This window comes from Lissotriton vulgaris, chromosome 5 (genome assembly GCF_964263255.1).
Source record: "Lissotriton vulgaris chromosome 5, aLisVul1.2, whole genome shotgun sequence".
NCBI classification, from domain to species: domain Eukaryota; kingdom Metazoa; phylum Chordata; class Amphibia; order Caudata; family Salamandridae; genus Lissotriton; species Lissotriton vulgaris.
This window is the reverse complement of record NC_141693.1, coordinates 1,147,614,331-1,147,635,316: the sequence shown is the minus strand read 5'-3', so window position 1 is coordinate 1,147,635,316 and position 20,986 is coordinate 1,147,614,331. Positions and strand designations below refer to the sequence as shown.

General features: G+C 46.9%; 1 protein-coding gene across 1 annotated transcript in view; it reads right to left on the bottom strand.

Annotated features, from left to right (window-relative positions):
* The window catches only part of CCDC172 (coiled-coil domain containing 172), a 651,707-nt gene that overhangs the window by 114,727 nt on the left and 515,994 nt on the right, over positions 1–20,986 (bottom strand). The window contains exon 5 of the mRNA XM_086919595.1: positions 10,785–10,886. Coding sequence (XP_086775721.1) covers positions 10,785–10,886 — 102 coding nt within the window. The remainder of the gene's footprint in view (positions 1–10,784; positions 10,887–20,986) is intronic.

Below are 20,986 nucleotides of genomic sequence, written 5' to 3'. Positions count from 1 at the left end.
AAACAAAAGTAGTGAAAAAAAATGACGATTTTAATGAGAAAACGAAAATAAGCACAGGCAAAGACAAGGAGAAAGAAGAAGAATAAAAGGAGAAAGGATCTAGAAAGCACAGAAGAGGCTAAACAAAGTCAAACATAGGAACAAACAAAAGGATACAAGGAAGATAAAAGACAGCAAAAAGAATAAAGAAAGAAAGACATAGACAAACATAATAACAAGGAAGGGACAAAGACCCCACGAAGGCAAAAGTGAAGGAAAAGAAGACTATAAAAGGAAAGAGAACAAAAGGAAACATAAAACAACACACAAAGAAGCGATAGAACAAAAAGAGAAAAGAGCATAGGAACACAAGAAGGCAAGAATGGCAGACCCGAAGCCCAGCGCACAATACAGTAGGCCTCTGCCGTTCAACTTATCGGAGCCACAAATAGGAATCAGGTGGGAAAAGTGGATCAGACGGTTTGAAAGATATATGGAAGCGACAGATGTAACAGACAGAAAGAGATTAGGGTTATTACTGAACTTAGCAGGGGATGACGTCGAAGAACTTCTGGTGACACTGCCTACAGAAGAAACAAAGACATATGAGAAATTCAAGAAATGCCTAACGGCCAAATTTGGCCCACAACGGAATGTTGACTTCGAACAATATACATTTACTATTGCGTGTCAACAAGTCGACGAAACGCTAGATGACTTCGCGACAAGGCTGAGAAAACTGGTGACACATTGCGAGTTCGACAAATTTGATAACGAACAAGCAATAAGGCTAGGGATCATAAAGGGCTGTCGCGACACAGGATTCAGGGCAAGAATACTCAAGGAGCCGACCTCATTGGAGAACATCCTGTCACTAGCGAGAGCAGAGGCGAGAGTAACGGAACATGCCAAGGAAATGGAAATACGGAAGAACGTTGAAATTGAAAACGCACACCTCATGACAAACAAATATCGCACAGGCCGGTGGAAGAATGACTGGATGGAACAAAAAGAGAGGAGAAAACCTGAAGGAACATGCTACAGGTGCGGAATGGAATTTCCACACAGAGGCCCGTGCCCAGCGTTTGGCCAGACGTGCAGAAGGTGTAATGGAAGAAATCACTACGCCAGTATGTGCCAAGGCGTACAATTCAGAGACGACAGAGGAAGAACAGGAAGACAACAAGAGTCGACAACAAGACACGTCAGGTATGTCGACAGAGAAAGGAGAAGTTCATCACGAGGGTCAGGCGAAGAAGAGGAAGAAGAGAAGGTGGAAAGACTATACCACATGCATGCCTTATGTATGCAGACGACATCCTAATTTTGGATCTCACCCCAAAGGGCCTAAATAATCGGTTGCATGCACTTTTTGAATATGCTGAAAGTCATTTTTTATCAATAAATACGGCAAAAAGCAAGGTGATTTGTTTTTCTGGTAGAAAGAAGCCTAAATGTTCTAACTTTCCATGGGTTGTGGGGGGGGAAAAACTAGAATGTGTGAAATCTTATACCTTTTTAGGTAAAATTGTCACTCACAATCTAAGTGACAAATCACACATAGACAATAATTCCCGGAAGGCTATTTCTCAGGGAAAGAGCTTAGTTTCCCTATATAAAGCCACAGGTAGAAGGCATTTTTCTATTCTCTTAGATGTTTTTAGAGCGAAAGTTCCAGCCTCCCTGTTATATGGAATTGAATTAGTTGATCTAAAAAAATGGAGTTTTCTAAACTCTGCGGAAGGAAAAATTCTTCGGAGTTTAATGTCTGTAGGCACCGCAAACTCGACTGCTTCCTTGCGACAGGAATTGGGTTTACGTAGCAGCAGGGTTCAAGGTCTTGCTAGTATCATACGCTGGGTAGTAGCTTTATCTAAAGGTGAACCCAATACCTTAAGAGACCTTATAAAAAATGAATTACTAGGATCTTTTAATGACTTCTCATCAATTGTAAAAAACTTTAGACTTGCTGTGTTTCAATTGAAATTGGATGAGGAGACTTTATTTTTACTGTCCTCTCATCAATTAAAAACAGTTTTGAAGTCAGCCTCTTGGGAATTGGGGTTTTGCCTTGATAGAGACTTCTGTCTAGCGAAAAAAGGTTGTACGCCTGTTATTGAATCTTATACCCTGCGGAAAGCACAACCATATATATACTGGAACATCTCCCATGGCGTGAGACGCCTGGTGTACTTATTAAGACATAATTTGCTTCCGCTAAAAGTTTTACAAGCCAGCTGGTTTGGTTGTTCGGCACGCTGTGATCTTTGCCAATTACATGATCAGGATCTAGATCACGTGATGTTCGTTTGCCCTACACTGATGCCTTGCAGGCGTAGATGGTTAAGATCAATCTGCCTACAACTTAACATATTATCAGCGTCTTCGTTTAAGGCAGCCTTGATTAACCCTCCTAATGAAATGTTTGTTTTTAAACTGTACAACTTTTTTAAATGTTTTTTGGACCTGTATTAAGATATCTCATGTGATTGTGATGAAAATATCTTCTTTTCTTTTTTTTAAGTATTTGTGCTTTGTATGTATATGCTGTTTTATGTGGACCTCATAAAGAGTTCCTTATCATAATAAATAAACTTTGAAACTTTGACTATACCACATGTCGGAGGTTCACACAGAACTGAGTGGGGGAGACGAAAAAGGAGAACGAACATACCGTACAGGCAGAAGCACCCAGGAAAAGATGGATGTGGCGAAGATAGTAGTAGGAGCACATGAAGCGGAATTCGTACTGGACAGTGGTGCAACATGCAATGTCATGTGTGCATCGGAATACGCGAAGATGGAAGCCAAGCCGACACTGAGAGCGTCCAAGGTGAAGATTTTCACCTGGGGGGTCAAAGAAACAGGTCACAAACCTGGGAAAGTTCACAGAGGAACTGAAATACGGAGGCAAAAAGAACAAATAGGACATTGATGTGCTGAAAGGCGATGTCCCAGGACCATGCTTGCTGAGCAACAGCACCGCCCAAACAATGGGTCTCATAACTATGACATATGACAAAGAAAGAAATGAAAGACACACTGAAAGCAAGAAGAGAGAAAGAGGAAGAGAACGGAAAAGAATAACTGAGGGAACAAACAAAACAAAGGGCGGCCGTAGAAGGAGAGGAGCAAACGGAGATAGTGCCAGCTGGCCCACGACATTGGGCACACGGCAAGGAGCTAGAAGCAGACGAAGAGCGGCTGGCAAGCAGAGAGCAGAAGGGGGACTGCCGACAAACAGAAGCAAAAGCAGATGTCAGAGAACAGCGACCAAAAGGGGAATGCAAGGGAACAAAGGGACTAAGTGATGAAACGTAGGAGTCAGGACTGGATAGACGCGTTGACCAGACACATGGAGTGTCAGTGTCAGTGTCTCTCTCTCTCTCTCTCTCTCTCTCTCTCTCTCTCTCTCTCTCTCTCTCTCTCTCTCTCTCTCTCTCTCTCTCTCTCTCTCTCTCTCTCTCTCTCTCTCTCTCTCCTGTCAAGGGTTAAGGGGGCGAAAATGATCAGAAGAACTGTAACACGAACATTTGTTTGCAACAAAGGGGGAGATGTCGTGACCAGACAGATGGGATGACAGGACTGGAGGACACTAGGACCCTGTGGGTCATGAGGGAGGTGACCAGGTCACCGGACACAACATCCGGTTAGGGACAGGAAGGACGGTAGATTGACCAGGACGGGCAGCAGGACGGACGTGCATGTGATCAGCTCCAAGAAGAAGTAATAAACAAAGCATTGTGCAACCAACCTGTGTCCTGAGTCTGATGTGTTGCCTGGCATCCACCATAGAGAACACGACACAAGACAAGATATAATAAGCAACAAATAATTTCTTTGCAACGTTCCCCCTGCACTTGCAATGCACGACTGGCTTTAATGTGATCAACAGCATTTCAGGATACAATGTAAATAAACAGCATTTGTGAATGCCTGTGCTTGCATGCACTGACACACTGGAGCCAGGCCTATTGATTTTGATAAGTTTGGTTAAAGTTATTTTGAGGCATAGAGATTTATCACAGAATAAGCTGACATGCTTAAGAGGTCAGACAAAACAAGCAATTACAACTCAAATATTGTTCATAATTTTAAAGCAATTTAATAATTTATCACCTTGTAACATATAATCCATGGGTAGGGTTAAGCAAAAAGAAAGTGATGAAGTTCTAAACGTAACTGTAAGACCACTCACTATCTGTCAACTCAAGCAATGTGTAGGAAACAGTGAAAATATTTGGTTTTGCACGTTTGGGGAAAAATTATTTGTTGTCCAAAAGACGGTAGCACAAACATTCCACGGTGGCAAAACTTCTGGAGCTTAGGGTTCCGTTTTGAAATATTTGCAAAACAAAATTAGGTTCACTCAAAAAAAGAGAGCTAAACATAACTTATGTTAAAGCTCCGTGGGAATTTAATAAGAGAAACTGAAATAATACGACCAGACACCACGGTACTGATGGCACGGAGCCTAGCCTGTGGTTTCAAACATCCATGAATCACTCCAGGAGGAAGGCATCCTAAGTCTAACTTTGACACAAGATTTCTATTTACCCTTCAATGATACGCTTATAAGAAGGAAATGTCAGAGGGAAACCGTTACAACATAGTTCTCCTGAAATACAAATCAATTCAAATATTTGCAGAGGAGATGCAATGCAGAATTCAGATTAGGCCAGGTCTTACTGCCTCTCCTTACTTCTGCATAACAAGGTTTGATAAACGGGCATGGGACCACTTAAAGTCCATTATAAAACTGATGATCTTGCCAATGGCTTTAAGAAAGAATCATAAAACGGGCAGGGTTGTCTTCCGCCACTTCACATAACCTCCACCCTCCATATACTCAAATGCCAACTTATCTCAAATGCTGCTGCCTTCATTTGGGCGATACCCCATTTCCCCATATCTTTGTCTCTCTGTATCAGCCACTGCTCTGCCTCCTGTGCTCTTTACTATCCATAGAGTCTATTAAAAATTCGTGCACAATGAACCATGGAAAAATGCTTTGATATAGTGGCTGCAAAATAATTCTACATCTATCAATCAATCAATCAGTGACATTTGTAAAGCGCGCTACATACCCGTAGGGTCTCAAGGCGCTGGGGGGGGGGGGGTGCCGCTACTGCTCGAACAGCCAGGTCTTCAGCTTCTTCCTGAAGGAGAGGTGGTCTTGGGTCAGGCGCAGGTCGGGAGGGAGGGAGTTCCAGGTCTTGGCGGCCAGGTAGGAGAAGGACCTTCCTCCTGTAGTCGCTCTTCGGATGCGGGGGACGGCGGCGAGGGCGTGGTTGGCTGATCGGAGGTGGCGTTTGGGAGCGTAGAAGTTGACTCGGCTGTTGAGGTAGCTCGGGCCTTGGTCGTGTAGGGCTTTGTGTGCGCGGGTGAGGAGGCGGAAGGTGACTCTCTTGCTGACGGGGAGCCAGTGGAGGTCTCTCAGATGTCCGGAGATGTGGCTGGTTCGTGGGATGTCGAGGATGAGTCTGGCTGAGGCGTTTTGGATCCGCTGGAGTCTCTTCTGGAGCTTGGCGGTGGTGCCGGCGTAGAGGGCGTTGCCGTAGTCCAGTCGGCTGGTGACGAGGGCCTGGCTGACGGTCTTCCTGGTCTCTGTGGGGATCCACCAGAAGATCTTCCGTAGCATGCGTAGGATGTTGAAGCACGACGAGGAGACGGCGTTGACTTGCCTGGTCATGGAGAGGGAGGAGTCCAGGATGAAGCCCAGGTTGCGTGCATGGTCTGTCGGTTTGGGTGCGGTGCCCTGGGCGGGAGGCCACCAGGAGTCGTCCCAGGCGGAGGGTGAGGAGCCCAGGATGAGGACCTCCGTCTTGTCCGAGTTCAGCTTCAGGCGGCTGGTCGTCATCCACTCGGCTACCTCTTTCATCCCTTCGTGTAGGTTGGCTCTGGCGGCGGCGGGGTCGTTGGTCAGGGAGAGGATCAGCTGGGTGTCGTCGGCGTAGGAGATTATGCTGAGGTTGTGTTTGCGTACGATGGCCGCGAGGGGGCTCATGTAGACGTTGAAGAGGGTGGGGCTCAGAGAAGATCCTTGGGGGACGCCGCAGATGACTTCGGAGGCCTCTGACTTGTATGGTGGTAGGCGGACTCTCTGTGTTCTTCCGCCGAGGAAGGAGATGATCCATTCCAGCGCCTTGTCCTGGATTCCGACGTTGCTGAGGCGCCGTACCAGGGTGCGGTGGCAGACAGTGTCGAAAGCCGCGGAGAGGTCTAGGAGGATGAGGGCCGCTGTTTCTCCATTGTCCATCAGGGCCCGGATGTCATCGGTGGCGGCGATGAGGGCGGTCTCGGTGCTGTGATTGGCTCGGAAGCCGGACTGTGAGGGGTCGAGGGATCTGTTCGTCTCGAGGAAGGCGGCCATCTGCTTGTTGACGGTCTTCTCGATGACTTTGGCTGGAAACGGGAGAAGCGAGATGGGGCGGTAGTTCTTGAGGTCGGTGGGGTCCGCTGTTGGTTTCTTGAGTAGAGCGCTGAGTTCGGCGTGCTTCCAGCTCTTCGGGAAGGTGGCGGTGTTGAAGGATGTGTTGATGATGTCTCGCAGGTGGGGTGCGATGACAGCGTCGGCCTTGTTGAAGACGTGGTGAGGGCAGGGGTCGGTCGGTGATCCGGAGTGGATGGAGTTCATTGTGCGGATGGTGTCTTCGGTGCTGATCGGGGTCCAGGCGTGGAGGGTGGTGGTGGGGGGTGGTTGTTCGGTCATGGTGTGCGTTGGTTGGTTGTCGAAGCTGCTGTGTATGTCTGTGATCTTGTTGTGGAAGTATGAGGCGAGGGAGTTGCAGAGGTCTTGCGATGGGGTGATGTCGTTGTTTCCTGCGCTGGGGTTGGACAGCTCTTTCACGATGTTGAAGAGTTCCTTGCAGTTGTGTGCGTTGTTGTCCAACCGGTCCTTGAATGCTGTTTTCTTGGCGGCGCGGATCAGCTGGTGGTGCTTCCGGGTGGCAAGCTTGAGGGAGGTCCTGTTGTCCGGTGTCGGTTCCCTTTTCCAGACTTTCTAGAGAAAACACTGAATATTTGTACCATTCGAGACCTAGAAAGCTACATTCTTTTACATCAGCCCAATAAAGTATACTTAATGAGATAAAAGAAATTATTCTGCTACAGATTAGGGTTGTGTTTTACCCTGTGTTTAAGAAAATTGAGACATGCACTGCTATGCACATCTTGGAACAAACGGTCATCGAAAGGATACATCTAAACTCACCTCATGTAGTGGAGAAGTGTTTTTTTTATTTTTATTTTCAGTTTTTGAAGCCTAGTGAATAAGATTGAAATATCTGATAAATTCCTAGTAATTAAACTCTATGTTTTAGACGTATCAAGGTAAAGAGTTTATTTATACAGAAATGTACATGACTCCGGCAACTAGTGGTTTTCTTTCCGTGACCTTTTCCGTTCAACATCTGAATATATAACTGAGTATCATCCTCATACTTTAAGCAATCGAGTAAATGAAAAAAAATTAGCACCACTAGACATTGCATTTACTTATTATTAAGCAGATAGTGAGAATTCTTGAAGATTGTAGAGGATTGCAGTATCTAAAAGTTTTCTTTGCCTCATTGTCTCTTCCCAAAGTCTTGCTTCTTTTACAAATTGTATGAGAAAACTGTACTGTCTGGCACTGTCCCTAATGCCTGTCCTCTCCCATTTTATTCGCACAAACCAGTTTATGGTCCCACTAATAGGCAACGTTTTTTAAATACCAACTACTGCTCCCCTGCACAGTATTTTGCCATAGAACTGCTTGAGCAATAAACAAATACAAGTGATGTTCAATGAATGTCCAATAAGGTGCTCAAGTAAAATAGGAATATCGGGCACACATTGTGCAAGAAACACAGCTGCCCTAAATGAAGTACCCAGTAGATAATCACATCATGCCATTAATGGAAATATTGGAAAATACATTAGGGACAATATTACTAAACTAGAATTCAGACTAATTGTCATGAAACACATCACTCAATAACATCGGAACTTTTTCTGGAATTGATGCAACTCAAATAAGCAGCTCCCTAAAAGAGAAAATCTCTGAGAGGCCAAACTGTAAATTTAAAAAAAATCAAACTAGACCAGCCATTTTACAAGTGTGCGTATTAGCCACGGAAATGGAGGGCAATGACCAACAAGACTTACGGGATTCAGCCTACGAGATTACCACAGCTTCAAAACCAAAGTACATCCTCCAAATTAGCATAAAACTTTACTGCATAATGAAAACTGGTAGGCAAGCTGATGATATGACTAAAGAAAGAAAAAGAGAGGAAATTCAGGTGAGGGTTGAGGAGAAAGGAAAACTCTCATTAGGTGTTACCGGTGGTTATCTGCCTCACCTAAGATCACAAGGAAAGAGTCCTTGAACCCTTGAGGAGGTCACAGGACAAAAGCCAGCTAAGTAGCCATCTGTAAAAAACAATCTACATATCTTTTGGGCAGAATATCACCCATGCAGGAGTGGGAAGACCTCACTGGACGTCAATGAGCTACAAAAGTATCACCTCAACACTTATTAAATCTGTAATTTACAACTAGGATTTCATGATCATGACATAAGTGCTAATGTTAAATAGGAGAGGTGAGGGGGGGAAACAAAAAATTGGCAAACAAATGATGTGCACTTAGGCCATATAACGATGTGCATAAAGAAGGACTGGGCCAATCATCTTGGTTGTCATTCTCAAAAGATCCATGGTTAAAATAGGAAGTTTAACAGGAAAATCAAATATTACATTTTGACAGGACAGAAGCTTGACATTCAACAGAACAGAGACAGGCCACACAACCACCAACAGGTGACTGTTGCAGGACAAAAGCAATAGTACTATTAAATATCCTGTGCATGAATAGTATTATATGAACTGATTATGTTCCCCAGTGGCATAGTGCCGCCTCGGTTAGCTGTGAGCCTCTATCAGGGCAGCCCCTCACTGCTCATGAATGCACATTGAAAGCATCCTCACCTCTCCTGCCACGGGGGGTAGACAGCCAGACAAAGGAGAGGGAGGGCTTAGGAAAGCCGAGTCTCCGGCAACCTGCGGGACTTCAGCCACCCCCACTCCTGAGACTGAGAGTGAGAAGGCTACCCGCAGGGCAGGCCGGCCATCTAATGCTGCTATGCAGTAACTGGTGCGTGGATGATCCCGCTTGAGTCTACCCCCCCCCCCCCCTCGCCCCCCCTGCCCCCCCAGCCCCTCAGCCAATCAAGCACACAGAATAGCGCTACCGGTGCAGCGGCTTATGCAGGATTACATAAGTGGCGAGTTAGGTCCTACCTCGTGGTGCCCTCTGGTACACCACCCACTGCTCATCACAGCCTGACAGCTATCTTGCACAGCTCAACTTAATACCATGAGAGCTGGGCAGGACACGGTGTACGTGCAACTTCTGAAGACAGAAAGAGAGGACGGACTAGTGCTTAGCTTTTAACAGCAATATTCAGCCCTGAATTTCCAGCACAACCCGATAAAAACAATTAACAAGAAAATAGATGCTGGCTTTAAGTAACAGTACCTTGTGGTCATCCACTGGGTTTATGTGTTCTCTGGCTGGCGAGCTGTTGACCGTTTGGCTATATTCATATGCACATGTGGGGGTGGTTGCCCCTTCTACAAACCTAGCAGAAAGTCCTGCAGCCTTATTAATGTGCTTGGCATTTTACAAGTAAAAGATTTTGTGCAGCGCCTATTTTGCAAGCGCCGGGCTCGGACTTAAAGTATGTTTTAAGGTGCACCATGCATAATAAAAGAAAGGCATGTTCGCCATATTTGAAAATAAAGCTTGCCACGCTACGTTGCTATCCATTAGATAAAATAGTTGTTTGTAACAGCAGCTGAACAATTGCTGCGTAAGGAAACTGACCCTAGGCGGTGCTCCCCTGCCAAAAACTGAATTGACATATCACTGCATTAACCACTTAGCGAGCATCAACGAAGAGCGACAATGCACTAAACCAATTGTAAACAGCAGGTCCTTTATGGACTACAGCAGGTCTTGCAGACAGAGCATGCGTGCTGCCTAGGCTTGAACGAAAAAAGCCTGCTTCTGTGAAAGAAGCAGACTGCATGCAGCATAACACATTTAGTGAACTTTCATTCAGTTGTTTCATGATTTTTCACATACTAACAGACTGAATGGACAGGCGTTCTTTAAGACATTAGGTTATTCTCCTGTTCACCAATTTGAATTTAGATTGTTATTCGTTGTTCCAAAACCTTTTGGTGTAGATTGGTTAAGCCTCTCCCATAGGAGTGGCATCTCAACCTTAACCTTAACCTTAACTGAAGGGAAGGGAAGGGAAGGACAAGTGGATGGGTGGGTAGGTGAATGAGTTTGGGTGGATGGTCGGATGGATGGTTTCTAAATAATACTATGTAAATTTGTTACATATAATAGGGTTCTAAATAATGCTTTATAAACATGGTACATATAATTATGTGCCATCTGTCAAATTTAGATTGTATTTACAGATACGTGTCTTACATAGCCTTTTGACATTGCACCGTTAGTTATATGAATTATATGGTGCTTGTAACCAGTAATCATAATTTGCATGTTGGTTGAGGATCATTAGTTCAATGATACTAATAGCAGTGCAATTGCTTTGCAATTCCTATATGTTGGATGAGCTTCCTGAAGGAAAAGATTTTGTAAAACAGGAAAGTTGATTATTTGAGACTCATAAAATGTCAAAACGTAAGAAATACCGGCTATCTAATATGAAACACTTCAAAGAATAACTGCAAAACGAAACAATATATGTTTTGTAAATATAGAGCATACAACATGGAACATACCTTTTAATTTTCTCTGAAGTTCACCTAGCTCCTCCTTAAGTAAGTTCCTCTGCAGGTGAAGGGCATTAAGTTGGACGTTCTCCTGTTCCATTCTCTCCATCTCTAGACAAAATATGAGACATAAGCATGAAAATCCCACCAATAAGGGTAGCAGTGAACAGTGAGTTCTGATGTGTAAAGCAAATCCTAAAATTGTGAACTGAAATATAATTTGTCCAGTAAAAGGTGCCGAATTAGTAATCATAAATAGAATATTTCAGTCTATGGCTTTTCTAGCTAGGATCTCTGTCATTTCAACTTACTTAATACTTGTCTTCTTTGACTAGTGAATCATTGTCAATCAAATCTCTCTCACTGGCAATCCCGGATTTCTTGCCCACCCTCAACCCTTGCTCTCAAGGTCCCCTCCACAGGACAGCATATTGAGCAATTCCATTAAAAGTAATCCAACATAAAGCAAGTTCTATTCCTCTAAATGTTTTGGCCGCTTTCCCCACATTTAATCTCAACCGATCCCCTTTCCCATTACCCTATCAATTTTTTTGAATTCCTGCCATATCCCTTCTCCTATGCTCCACCTCTTTATTCTCATTTTGCTCACCACATTTTTATTTTCACCTCCTGTTTGTGTATATCCGCTCACTGTAGAGTATCAAAACCTTCTAAACTGTCCCTTCTCTCATACTGTGTGCTTTGAAACACTACACACCCACTTCTTCTAGGGTGATTCCCTTATCTAATCCTACTCCATCCGCCTAGTATTACTGAGGTTTATCTGATATGCACTGGAAATATAAAAGATACAACATAAATGTTGACCTCGGTAGGATTTGTCCAAAGTAAATTTAGAATATACATTGAGCTGTAGAATTGATGATTGCAAATAATTACAGTAACTTGTAGGCTGGTCTAGTGTTCGAAGCTCCCACTTTATGTTGCACAGATATTTGTGCAGAAGTGTAAATAACTCAATAATCAACATTAATTTGTGCAAGCAATTTCAGATTTACACCTGCCATCTTTTACCATGTTTACAATTGTTGGTACCTGGAGCCTCGCTACACTCCACATGTTTGTGAAGACCAATGTCATATGCTGCTATAGGTTCTCCATATGTAAATCACTATTCTTGGTTGTAGTTATAAAATAAATCTATATCTCAGCAAGTAGTCACATTTTTTATTAATCCAATAATTTAGATATACCTGTGGGCGAAGCAAAGGAATTAAAACAAGCTGATGTCAAAAGTTTATTTATTTATTCAATAGTTATATAGAGCGCGCAATTACCAGTGGGTGTACTGGCTCTAGCAAACTAATACACAGCAACTTGCATACCTAATAGTGTTGAAAAAGGTACAGGCAGAAGACCTTTTCCGAAGTTGCCCGGCGTTAGCCGCCTCTATACCCACTTAAGTTTACAACAACAAAGAGGCGGGCGCTGGAGACTGGAAGGCAGGAAACAGAAGTTTTATTCCGACGGAGCAGAACACGTCAAATCAGACAACAGGGTATCTTCACGAGGTGCTCTAACTGCATCTCCGAGGCCTGGCCTCTTATACACAGGTTTATTACTTTATTGCATAAAACACATCTCTGTCAACCCTTTGATGTACGGAAAGACATCCTCAGAATCCCCGCTTCAGGCCCGTTCCCACACACATTTACAGTTGAAGTCCCCACCCCGGTCACAACGGATGATGATTATCGCGCAGCTGGACATTCCGCCGATTCACGGAATGTGTGAGGTTGATCGGATCTCATGGGGTGGGGGCTTTGATTAGCTCAAGGATCCTTTGATGGGGGGGGGGTGTTTCCTACTGTACAGGAGGAAGGGGGCAATGAAAGTACCCGCAGGGCCAGGTGGTGGCCTGGGAACGAGGAAGACAAACGGGCACAAAGAAAAGGGGGGTGTTATCAAGGGATCCGGGACCATGAAAGGGATGGAGGGAAGTGTCGCGCTGGGAACAGGATGAGGTTCCGAGGCAGAGCTGTGTGGAAGAGGGGTTTACGATCCAAGGCATGTGAGAGCGGGGGTTGTCAGCGTGCGGGGGGATGTTTTGCGAGGTCAGGAGAGAGAGAGACACGCTGGCTATCGACGATGGGCAGAGAGGCCATGGTACTCAAAATGGCTGCCGTTTACGCGCATGAAATGGGCTTGAAAAAAGGGGGGGGGGCAAGATGGCGCCGATAATGTTGACGCTGCGACCTAAGGTTTAACAGTCCTCCCTTTTCAACATATCTTGCCAGCTTGCCTATTCGATATCAATCTTCATTAGATCTCTGACCTAGGCATCATACAATGCTCCCATGCGTTCATTTCTAAAGTCCACAGTTTTAGGGCAAATACAATTTGTGCATAGTGAACACAGAGGTGGCAGACATTGAATTCCTAAGCATAGACCACATATCACAACTACAGGGATCAGGATAATGGTAAACAGTCTCCAGCCCCAGTTCTTAACAGTATTCCAGAACCAGCCACCAAGCGACCATTCTTCCTGTTCCTGGTGGACTTCTGAAGAGAGTCTGTGGAGATGTTCGATGGCCTTGTACACTGAGGGTGAATTGTCCGGTATGAATGTACAGCAGCTGGACCCAATAATTCGGCAGGCTCCACCACGGTCCGCAAGAACCACATCTAGGACAAGGCGGTTCTGAAGGGCCACCAAGCGGACTGCTTGAAGTTCGGCTGTGCTGTTAGCAAGGATACCAGCTGTGATGTTCATTGTTGTCTCAACTGCCTGGGTCAGATGTCGGATGGCACGGCTGTTTGCCATCGGGCCCCAGAGTGGAACAAGTCCCTTCATAGCATCGAGGAACTGCGCCCCTGTTGAGTCGGCTTGTTCAATGTCCTTGGCTCGTTTTTGTCTATGATGATTTGCTGGGGCCAAATAAGTCGGAGGAAGGATGAAGGAGATGAAACAGGTGCCCCCCCAGCCTTTGGGGAGCCAGGTGTAAGCTTTTGTGCCGCAGACGAAATACATATTTGGGGATGACACAAAGGAAGGTGGATCAGTGGAGTCCAAAGTTCTGGTAAAACGGCAAGCACTGTGGCCTACCAGCTGTGTCCCGAGCCCTTCTATGCACATGTGGCCCGTGACGTTGATGACTGACAGGGCCACAGTCAGTGTGGCAGCCGTTCGCTTCCGCAGGTAGGAGAAGGTGGGTCTGGTTGGATTGTTGAACACCTGCATTTCAATTCGTTCCTTAGCAGGGATGTCCATGTGGATTGAGTCGTTGGAGGTCTGCGGGCAGAAGTGTGTCTTTGTCCGGTTTCGCCAGACCCCGTGATAGAAGTGTGTCATGGTTTTGCCGGAGGTAGCGTTGTCTTTATAGCTTTCTTGCAGGAGGATCAGCCAAGCAAGGCAGGAGCCATGAACTGAAAAGGGTGAAAGGATGAAAGGTATCGAGTGTCCAGTGGCGTGGGGTAGCAACCCACAGATCCAACAGTTGGTGGCGTTGGTGGCAAGATTGTGCCGGTGCAGCAACTGTACAAAAGAGTTATTCCAAAATTCCTTTCGTCTCTCTCTGAGTTGAGGAGAGAGCGAAATCAGGTAATGTTCCTTCATGGTGGTAGGCTGAGCGGTGGTCAGGAATGTCTCGTGAGCAGGTGCATTTTCTTCCATAATCCAGAGCGTGGTCATGAGGAGGAAGCAGAAAAGGATCGTGATAAAAAGTGCAATTGTCTTTGAGCTGTGGAGTCTGTCTGTTCTCGGGTTTCTGTAGTGGGTATTTCCTGTTGCTTCCATCATCTTCTTATTTGGCGCTTCCATCATCTTCTTATTTGGCGCTTCCATCATCTTCAAGGTGCTCGGTAGCAGGCAGAACCACAGACTTCGTTTAGCGCCTCTCCGGGTGACCCTTGGTGATGTTGAGGTCACCGTTCTGAGATTTAACTTAGTCCGTGGTCTGCTTAGCCGAAGCTCCCTCCTTTCGTCGCAGGAAATACCCTTCTCTGGATGGCACAGTAGGATCAGAGAATTTTGCAAGTTCAAGGGCTTCGGAATCAGGATAGCAGGCTAGTGACGGTCGGTCCTTGTTCAGGAGCTCTTCTTGGTTGTCGATGTTTTCTGTTGTGGTCAAGGTCGAGGAGACCTTCTTGCAGTGGTGCGCGTGCAGCCAGTGCCGTTTCCCCTCCACACGAAGAGCCGTCCGGGTGATGAGCAGCACTTGCCAGGGGCCCGTCCACCTTGGTTCCAGACTTTTCGTTTGCTGGAAATTTCGGATCAGCACGAAATCTCCAGGTTGGATGGCGTGACCCGGACCCCTGGAAGCATCGGGGATGGCCTGTTGCACCTGCTGATGAATGACAGACAGAGTTTCAGTCAATTTGTACAGATAATCAGACATTAGGACGTCCGGGACGTCATGAATGGAAGTTGGTTTCGGTGCAGACCAGACACTCATGGGTCGACCAAAAACAACTTCATAAGGTGTCAAGTGATGCTTGGTGGGGGTGGAACGCATCGATAGCAATGCCAGTGGGAGGGCATCTGGCCATTTCAGACCCGTGGTAGCCACTATCTTGGCCAATTTGAGCTTCAGGGTGGCATTGTGTCGCTCAACGAGACCCGCAGACTGGGGGTGAAAAACTGCGTGGAACTTCTGCTTGATGCCCAGCCCCTTTATGATGAGCTGGATGACTTCGGCTATGAAGTGGGGACCATTGTCGCTCCATAAAATTCGACAGAGGCCGTAGCAAGGGAAAAATTCCTTTAATAGTACCTTTGCAGTGGCCATAGCAGTGTTGTCACGGGTTGGGTATGCTTCCACCCACTTGCTAAATGCGCATACTACTACAAGTACATATTTCAGGCCTTGGCATCTGTCTAGCTGGATGTAGTCCATCTGCAGGACTTCAAACGGGTGGTTTGGGACCCCAAACCCTCCCCGGGGTACTACAGTTCCTTTCCCGGGGTTGTGTTGCAGGCATATCAAGCATTGTTGGACCAGACGTTTGGCGGAGTCCGAGATTTTATCATTGTGCCAAACCCTGGAGACAAGTTCAATCATGGGGGCTGATCCTATGTGGGCAGGGGAGTGTGTCATAGTCAGTATGGGAATCAGGTACGAGTCAGGTAGCAACCATTTGTTTGTGTCCTTTGTCCGCCAGCAGCCTTCGTCATCCTTCAATCCCACCCGTGTCCATTCAGTCAGTTCGTGTTGTGTGCTGGCCATTTGAATGTCTCTAATAGTGTCCCTAGCGTCAGTCCATTTTTCTGCTTGTGACCTGGTCACGTACATACGTGTTGTTGTCCTATTTTCGTCTGTCGTTCGGGCAGTGATGTCGGCTAGTGCATTTCCCTGTCCAATAATGTCCGTCACCTTCTTGTGTGCCTGGCATTTGATGACCGCAAGCCTCTTGGGGAGAAGGACAGCTTCGATCAAAGCGGAGACTAGATCTCCATGCAAGATGGGGGTGCCGTGCGAGGTCAAGAATCCCCTTTCTCTCCAAAGGAGCCCAAAATGATGAACCACCCCGAAGGCGTACTGGCTGTCGGTGTAAATGTTCGCTGTGGTTCCTGCAGCTAGAATGCAGGCTTGTGTCAGGGCAATCAGTTCCGCTGCCTGGGCAGATCGTTGTGTGATGCGGGCTGTCTCGACTACAGTTCGAGCCGTGGTGACTGCATAGGCAGCTGAAGGGGTGCCATCGGGGAGTTTGATGCAAGAACCGTCCACCCACAGCTCTCCGTCAGGGTCAGGAAAAGCCGTGTCTCTGAGGTCAACCCTACTTCTAGTCTGTTCGTCCGTAAGAGTCACACAGTCATGTACAGGGTGCACGTTGGGATCGTTCTCTGGTAAGGGTAACAGAGTTGCTGGGTTCAGTGTGGTGCATCTTTTCAAGGTGATATGGGGTGCAAGCAAAGTCAATTCGTATCCAGTCAGTCGTGCACTCGTTAGGTGTTGCGTCTTGGTTTGGTTCAGGAGGGTGTCAACTGCATGGGGTACCAGTACCGTGAGGGGATTCGAGAGCACGATCCCCTCACTCTGTCGGATAGAGATTGCAGCGGCAGCTACAGCTCGAAGGCAGGCAGGCAGGGCTCTGGCTACAGGGTCAAGAGTGGCAGAGAAGTAAGCGCACGGTCGTTGCTTTGGGCCAATGGACTGGGTCAGGACAGATAAAGCGCACCCCTCCCTTTCGTGAGTGTAAAGGGAGAAGGGCTTTGTGTAATCGGGGGTACCTAGGACAGGGGCCGAACAAAGGGCATCTCGTAGTTCCGTGAAGGAGGTTTGGCATTCGGGGGTCCAAGGGAGTGGGAAGGGGACGTCTTTGGCTAGCAGAGAAAGCAGCGGTTTCACAATGAGGCTGAAGTTTGGTAACCACTGTCGGCAGAAGGAGGTGAGGCCTAGTAGGGAGCAAACCTGTTTCTGAGTCTTAGGGACAGGTGTTTCGAGAATGGTTTGGAACCGGTCGGGAGTGAGTTTCCTTCCGTCTTTGGACAAAAGGTGGCCTAGGTAAGTGACCTGGGGTTGGCAGAATTGCAACTTCTTCTTGGAGACCTTGTGGCCGTTTTCCGCAAGGAAGTGCAGGAGTTGAATGGTGGCTGCAACTGCTAATGGAGTGGTGTCGGCTGCCAAAAGGATGTCATCGACATATTGCACTAACACCACTCCATCGGGCAGCTGGACTTGATCTAGTTGTCTCTTGAGGGCCTGGCTGTAGATGCTAGGGCTTTCTGTGTAGCCCTGGGGTGCTCGGCAGAACCTATATGAGCGGGCTTTTAGGGTGAAGCCGAAGAGATATCGGCTGTCTGGGTGGATGGGGATGGAAAAGAATGCATTTTTGAGGTCAATGACAGTGAAGGTGGTGGCCGTACAAGGGATCAGAGTCAGGATGGTGGTAATGTCTGAGACCACGGGGTACTGGGGTACCACCACTTTGTTGATCTCTCGAAGGTCGATGATAAAGCGGTATGCTTTCTCATCTCCTTCTCCCTGTTTCTTGATGATGGGCAAGATAGGGCTGTTGCAAACGTTGCTGACCACTTCCTCTACCACTCCTGCGTCTATCAGTGACTGAATAATCTTTACCAATGCCTTCTCGCCCTCGGGCGATATCCGATATTGTGGAAGTTTTGGGAGTGTTGCGTCTGGTCGGACAGTAATGTGCACTGGGTCAATCATCATGCGCCCTACGTCCGAATCCGTCTTGGCCCACAGATGCGGAGGCTGAGTGTCAAGCAGGGAGGTGTCAGCGTCGGTGATGGAAAACATGCGTCGGGGAGGGCAATGTCTAAGCAGAGCGGGGTTGTCGTAGAGGAAAACTCGAACTCCGTCTTGAGAACATCTGATTGTCGCTCGGAAGTGTTTCAATAAGTCAAGTCCCATAATGGCGTCAGGGCTATTGGCAGAAAGCAAAAACGTGGTGTTAGTGGTGTTGTTTTCTAAGTCGAAGAGGATTGGGGCAGACAAAGGGTTAGTGGAGGGCGTTCCATCGAAACCTGTCGAGGTTATGAGTGAGCCAGACAAGGGTGCCCTTGGAATCAGTCGTTTAGATAACGCACTACGTGTTGCACCAGTGTCTACCAGAAATGGAGACCTTGTACCCAGGACCTTAGCAGTGACATAAGGGCCTTGCTGGTCAACATAGAGCTCGACTGGATCCCTCCCTTGCCCTTGGCAGTCCTATGCGAAGTCGTGGACGTCATCGTAGTCAGATTGCTGGCATTGGTTCTGTCTGGGTCGATCAAATGTGTTTGGTCTGCCTGATCTATCGTTAGTCGTGTCATTTGGGGGCCCTCGCGACTGTCCCCTATTTCTCGGTCCACTCGCTATGTCCTTGGGGTCTTTGTTTCTGATTATTTCCAAAAGGATCGGGCATTGGGATTTCCAATGGCCAGTTCCTTTACAGAAAGCGCACTGGTCCTCTCTAATGTCTGTACGTCCAATGTGGGTAGTCGAAGTGCGGTCCTTGGGAGGTGCAGTCTTAGGGACGTTCGTCTGATAATTCCCCCTGTATTGGTCTCGTCCTATAGTCACCCCTTGCAGTTGCGCAATCATCACCCTCTCTTTCAAGTCTTTCTTCTTTTTCTCTGTTGCTCTATCGTTTTCATTTTTCTGATGTTCATAATATTGGGCCATCTGGAGGATAGCCGTAGGTTTGGAGGCTGCCCAACTACTCTCGCTGGCCTGCAGTTTCTGGGAGACCTCCGGTGACAGACCCTTAACATAATTCTGGACAAACAGATGGTGTCCGGTTGCAGTGGTCATGTCCTGGCCGCTGTAATCGGAGAACACCGTTTCAAACCGGGAGAAGTAATCCGATACACCCTCCTGGGGTTTCTGGCGACAGGCCGTTACTATCGACCAGTCCACTTTCTTTTCTGGAATCAGGGTTTTTAATTTCTGTACGATTTTATCTGGGAGGTCTAAAATGGATTTTAAAGGCTTTTGTCCAGGTTCTCGTTGTTTATCAATGCCATCGAGTTGTGACCAGGTATGTCCAAACAGCTCAAGGTGGTCGACTTTCCGGATTTGTTACCACACATCAGCTGGTAGACATAACCCGAAAAACAAGTCGATGTCAGCCAGGGTCATAATCGTCGAACCTAGGGCTGTAGCTAACTCAGTATAGAAGGCAGTGGGGTTTTTACGTAGATCGGGCAGAGATTTCCGGAATGTCAGAATCTCTTGCCGGTCCCACGGCTGGTAGACCCAGTTGTACACTACCCTTCCTTTTGCATCTTTGTTGTTTGCATCATCGTGAGTCCCCTCACCTCGTGGAGGAACCCAGTAAGGGGCAGCTTCTCGTATCGGCATCATGGTGTTAGATTGCTCAGTTCGTGGTTCGGTCACTACGGATGTTGTGGTTTTAGTTCCCGATTTTTGTTCAGTGAGGTGGCGGAAAACCTCAAGCGTGCGCGTAAGGAGGTCCGTCACATCACACTCGCCCTCATCCCCGATATCGACCTTCCGGTACAGAGTCGTTAGGCTCCCGGGACCTTTGTCTCGATATCGGTCCTCGTATGCGTTTAAGACATGGTAACACAGTCGAACGGTAAAATGTCGTCTGTGACTTCCTGTATACGAGTTAAACATATCTGTGATATACTCTTCATCTTCCTTTCTTTCTACCAGCGTCCTTGCTATCTTGTCAATCCCTGCTCGCTCATCTTTGCTTAGTCTGCTTGTTCTAGCGGAACCGGCCCTTCGGGTCTCAGGGTCGCCTAACGTTGTTGTTTGCGTAGTATCTAATACAAGGAGTTCGGCCGGCACAGAGGCCATGGGGGCCGAAGCTGTGGCACTACTCTCGTTTGTACCTGGGGGCGGTGGGTGCTGCGCTAAGAGTTGGGAAGGGGCATATGGAGGGGGCATGTAGATGATCGGAGGACCTAACAGCAGATCATCGTTGGTTCGTTGTTTCGAGGGTAATTCAGGATAGAGCGTAGGGGGCGTTCTAACCGGACACTGGTTTGATGTTTCTATTTCTAGTTTCTGCTTGGTTTCTTCTCTTTCTTTTATCTCTTCTTCTAGTTTCTGAGCAGCTAGGTGGGCTGCTTTTCGCAGCTCTTTTCCCAACCTACTCTCAGTTTTCTTTTTACGTTGTTCAGTTTCTTTTCGCCACATGCCGAAACTATCAAGCATAGTGGGCGTTGTCTTGTTTTTACCAAGGGCTGTTTCTAGCGCGTTCATTTTATCATCATCGAAGGATCCTATCAGTGGCCACTGACTTTCTCGATCCTTTTTCGTATATTTATGCCACAGCTTGCTATAGGCTATAGCGATCAATCCATGTTTCATGAACATGTCCTTATTAGGGGTGCCCTCCAGTGGAGCCGGATGGTTCATCTCTAATAAGCGGTCCGGGCTAAACAGGCTACCAATCAGTGGGGAGAAGACAGGCATGACGGATCAAAATGGGGACAAAAAGTCAGCACTACCTATCTCATCACTGCGTGCAAAGACTAGACAGAATATTTCTATTCTACGTTGTTTGCAGGCGGTGAATACCTCAAGAACCAATATAAAACAGTCGATGCTCGGTCAATCAAACAATCAATGGGGAGAATAAATAGGAACGCAAAGGTCTGCGTTCCCTACCCTTTCACTACCTGCAAAGAGGGAACCTGTTCTTTCCTGTTTGTAGACAGAGAATCTCCAGAAAGTAATCCGCGAACAGTAGTTCGGGTTCAATCAATTAATCAGTGGGGAAGAAAGATAGATACGACAGCTGCGTTACCTATCCTTCACTGTTTGCAA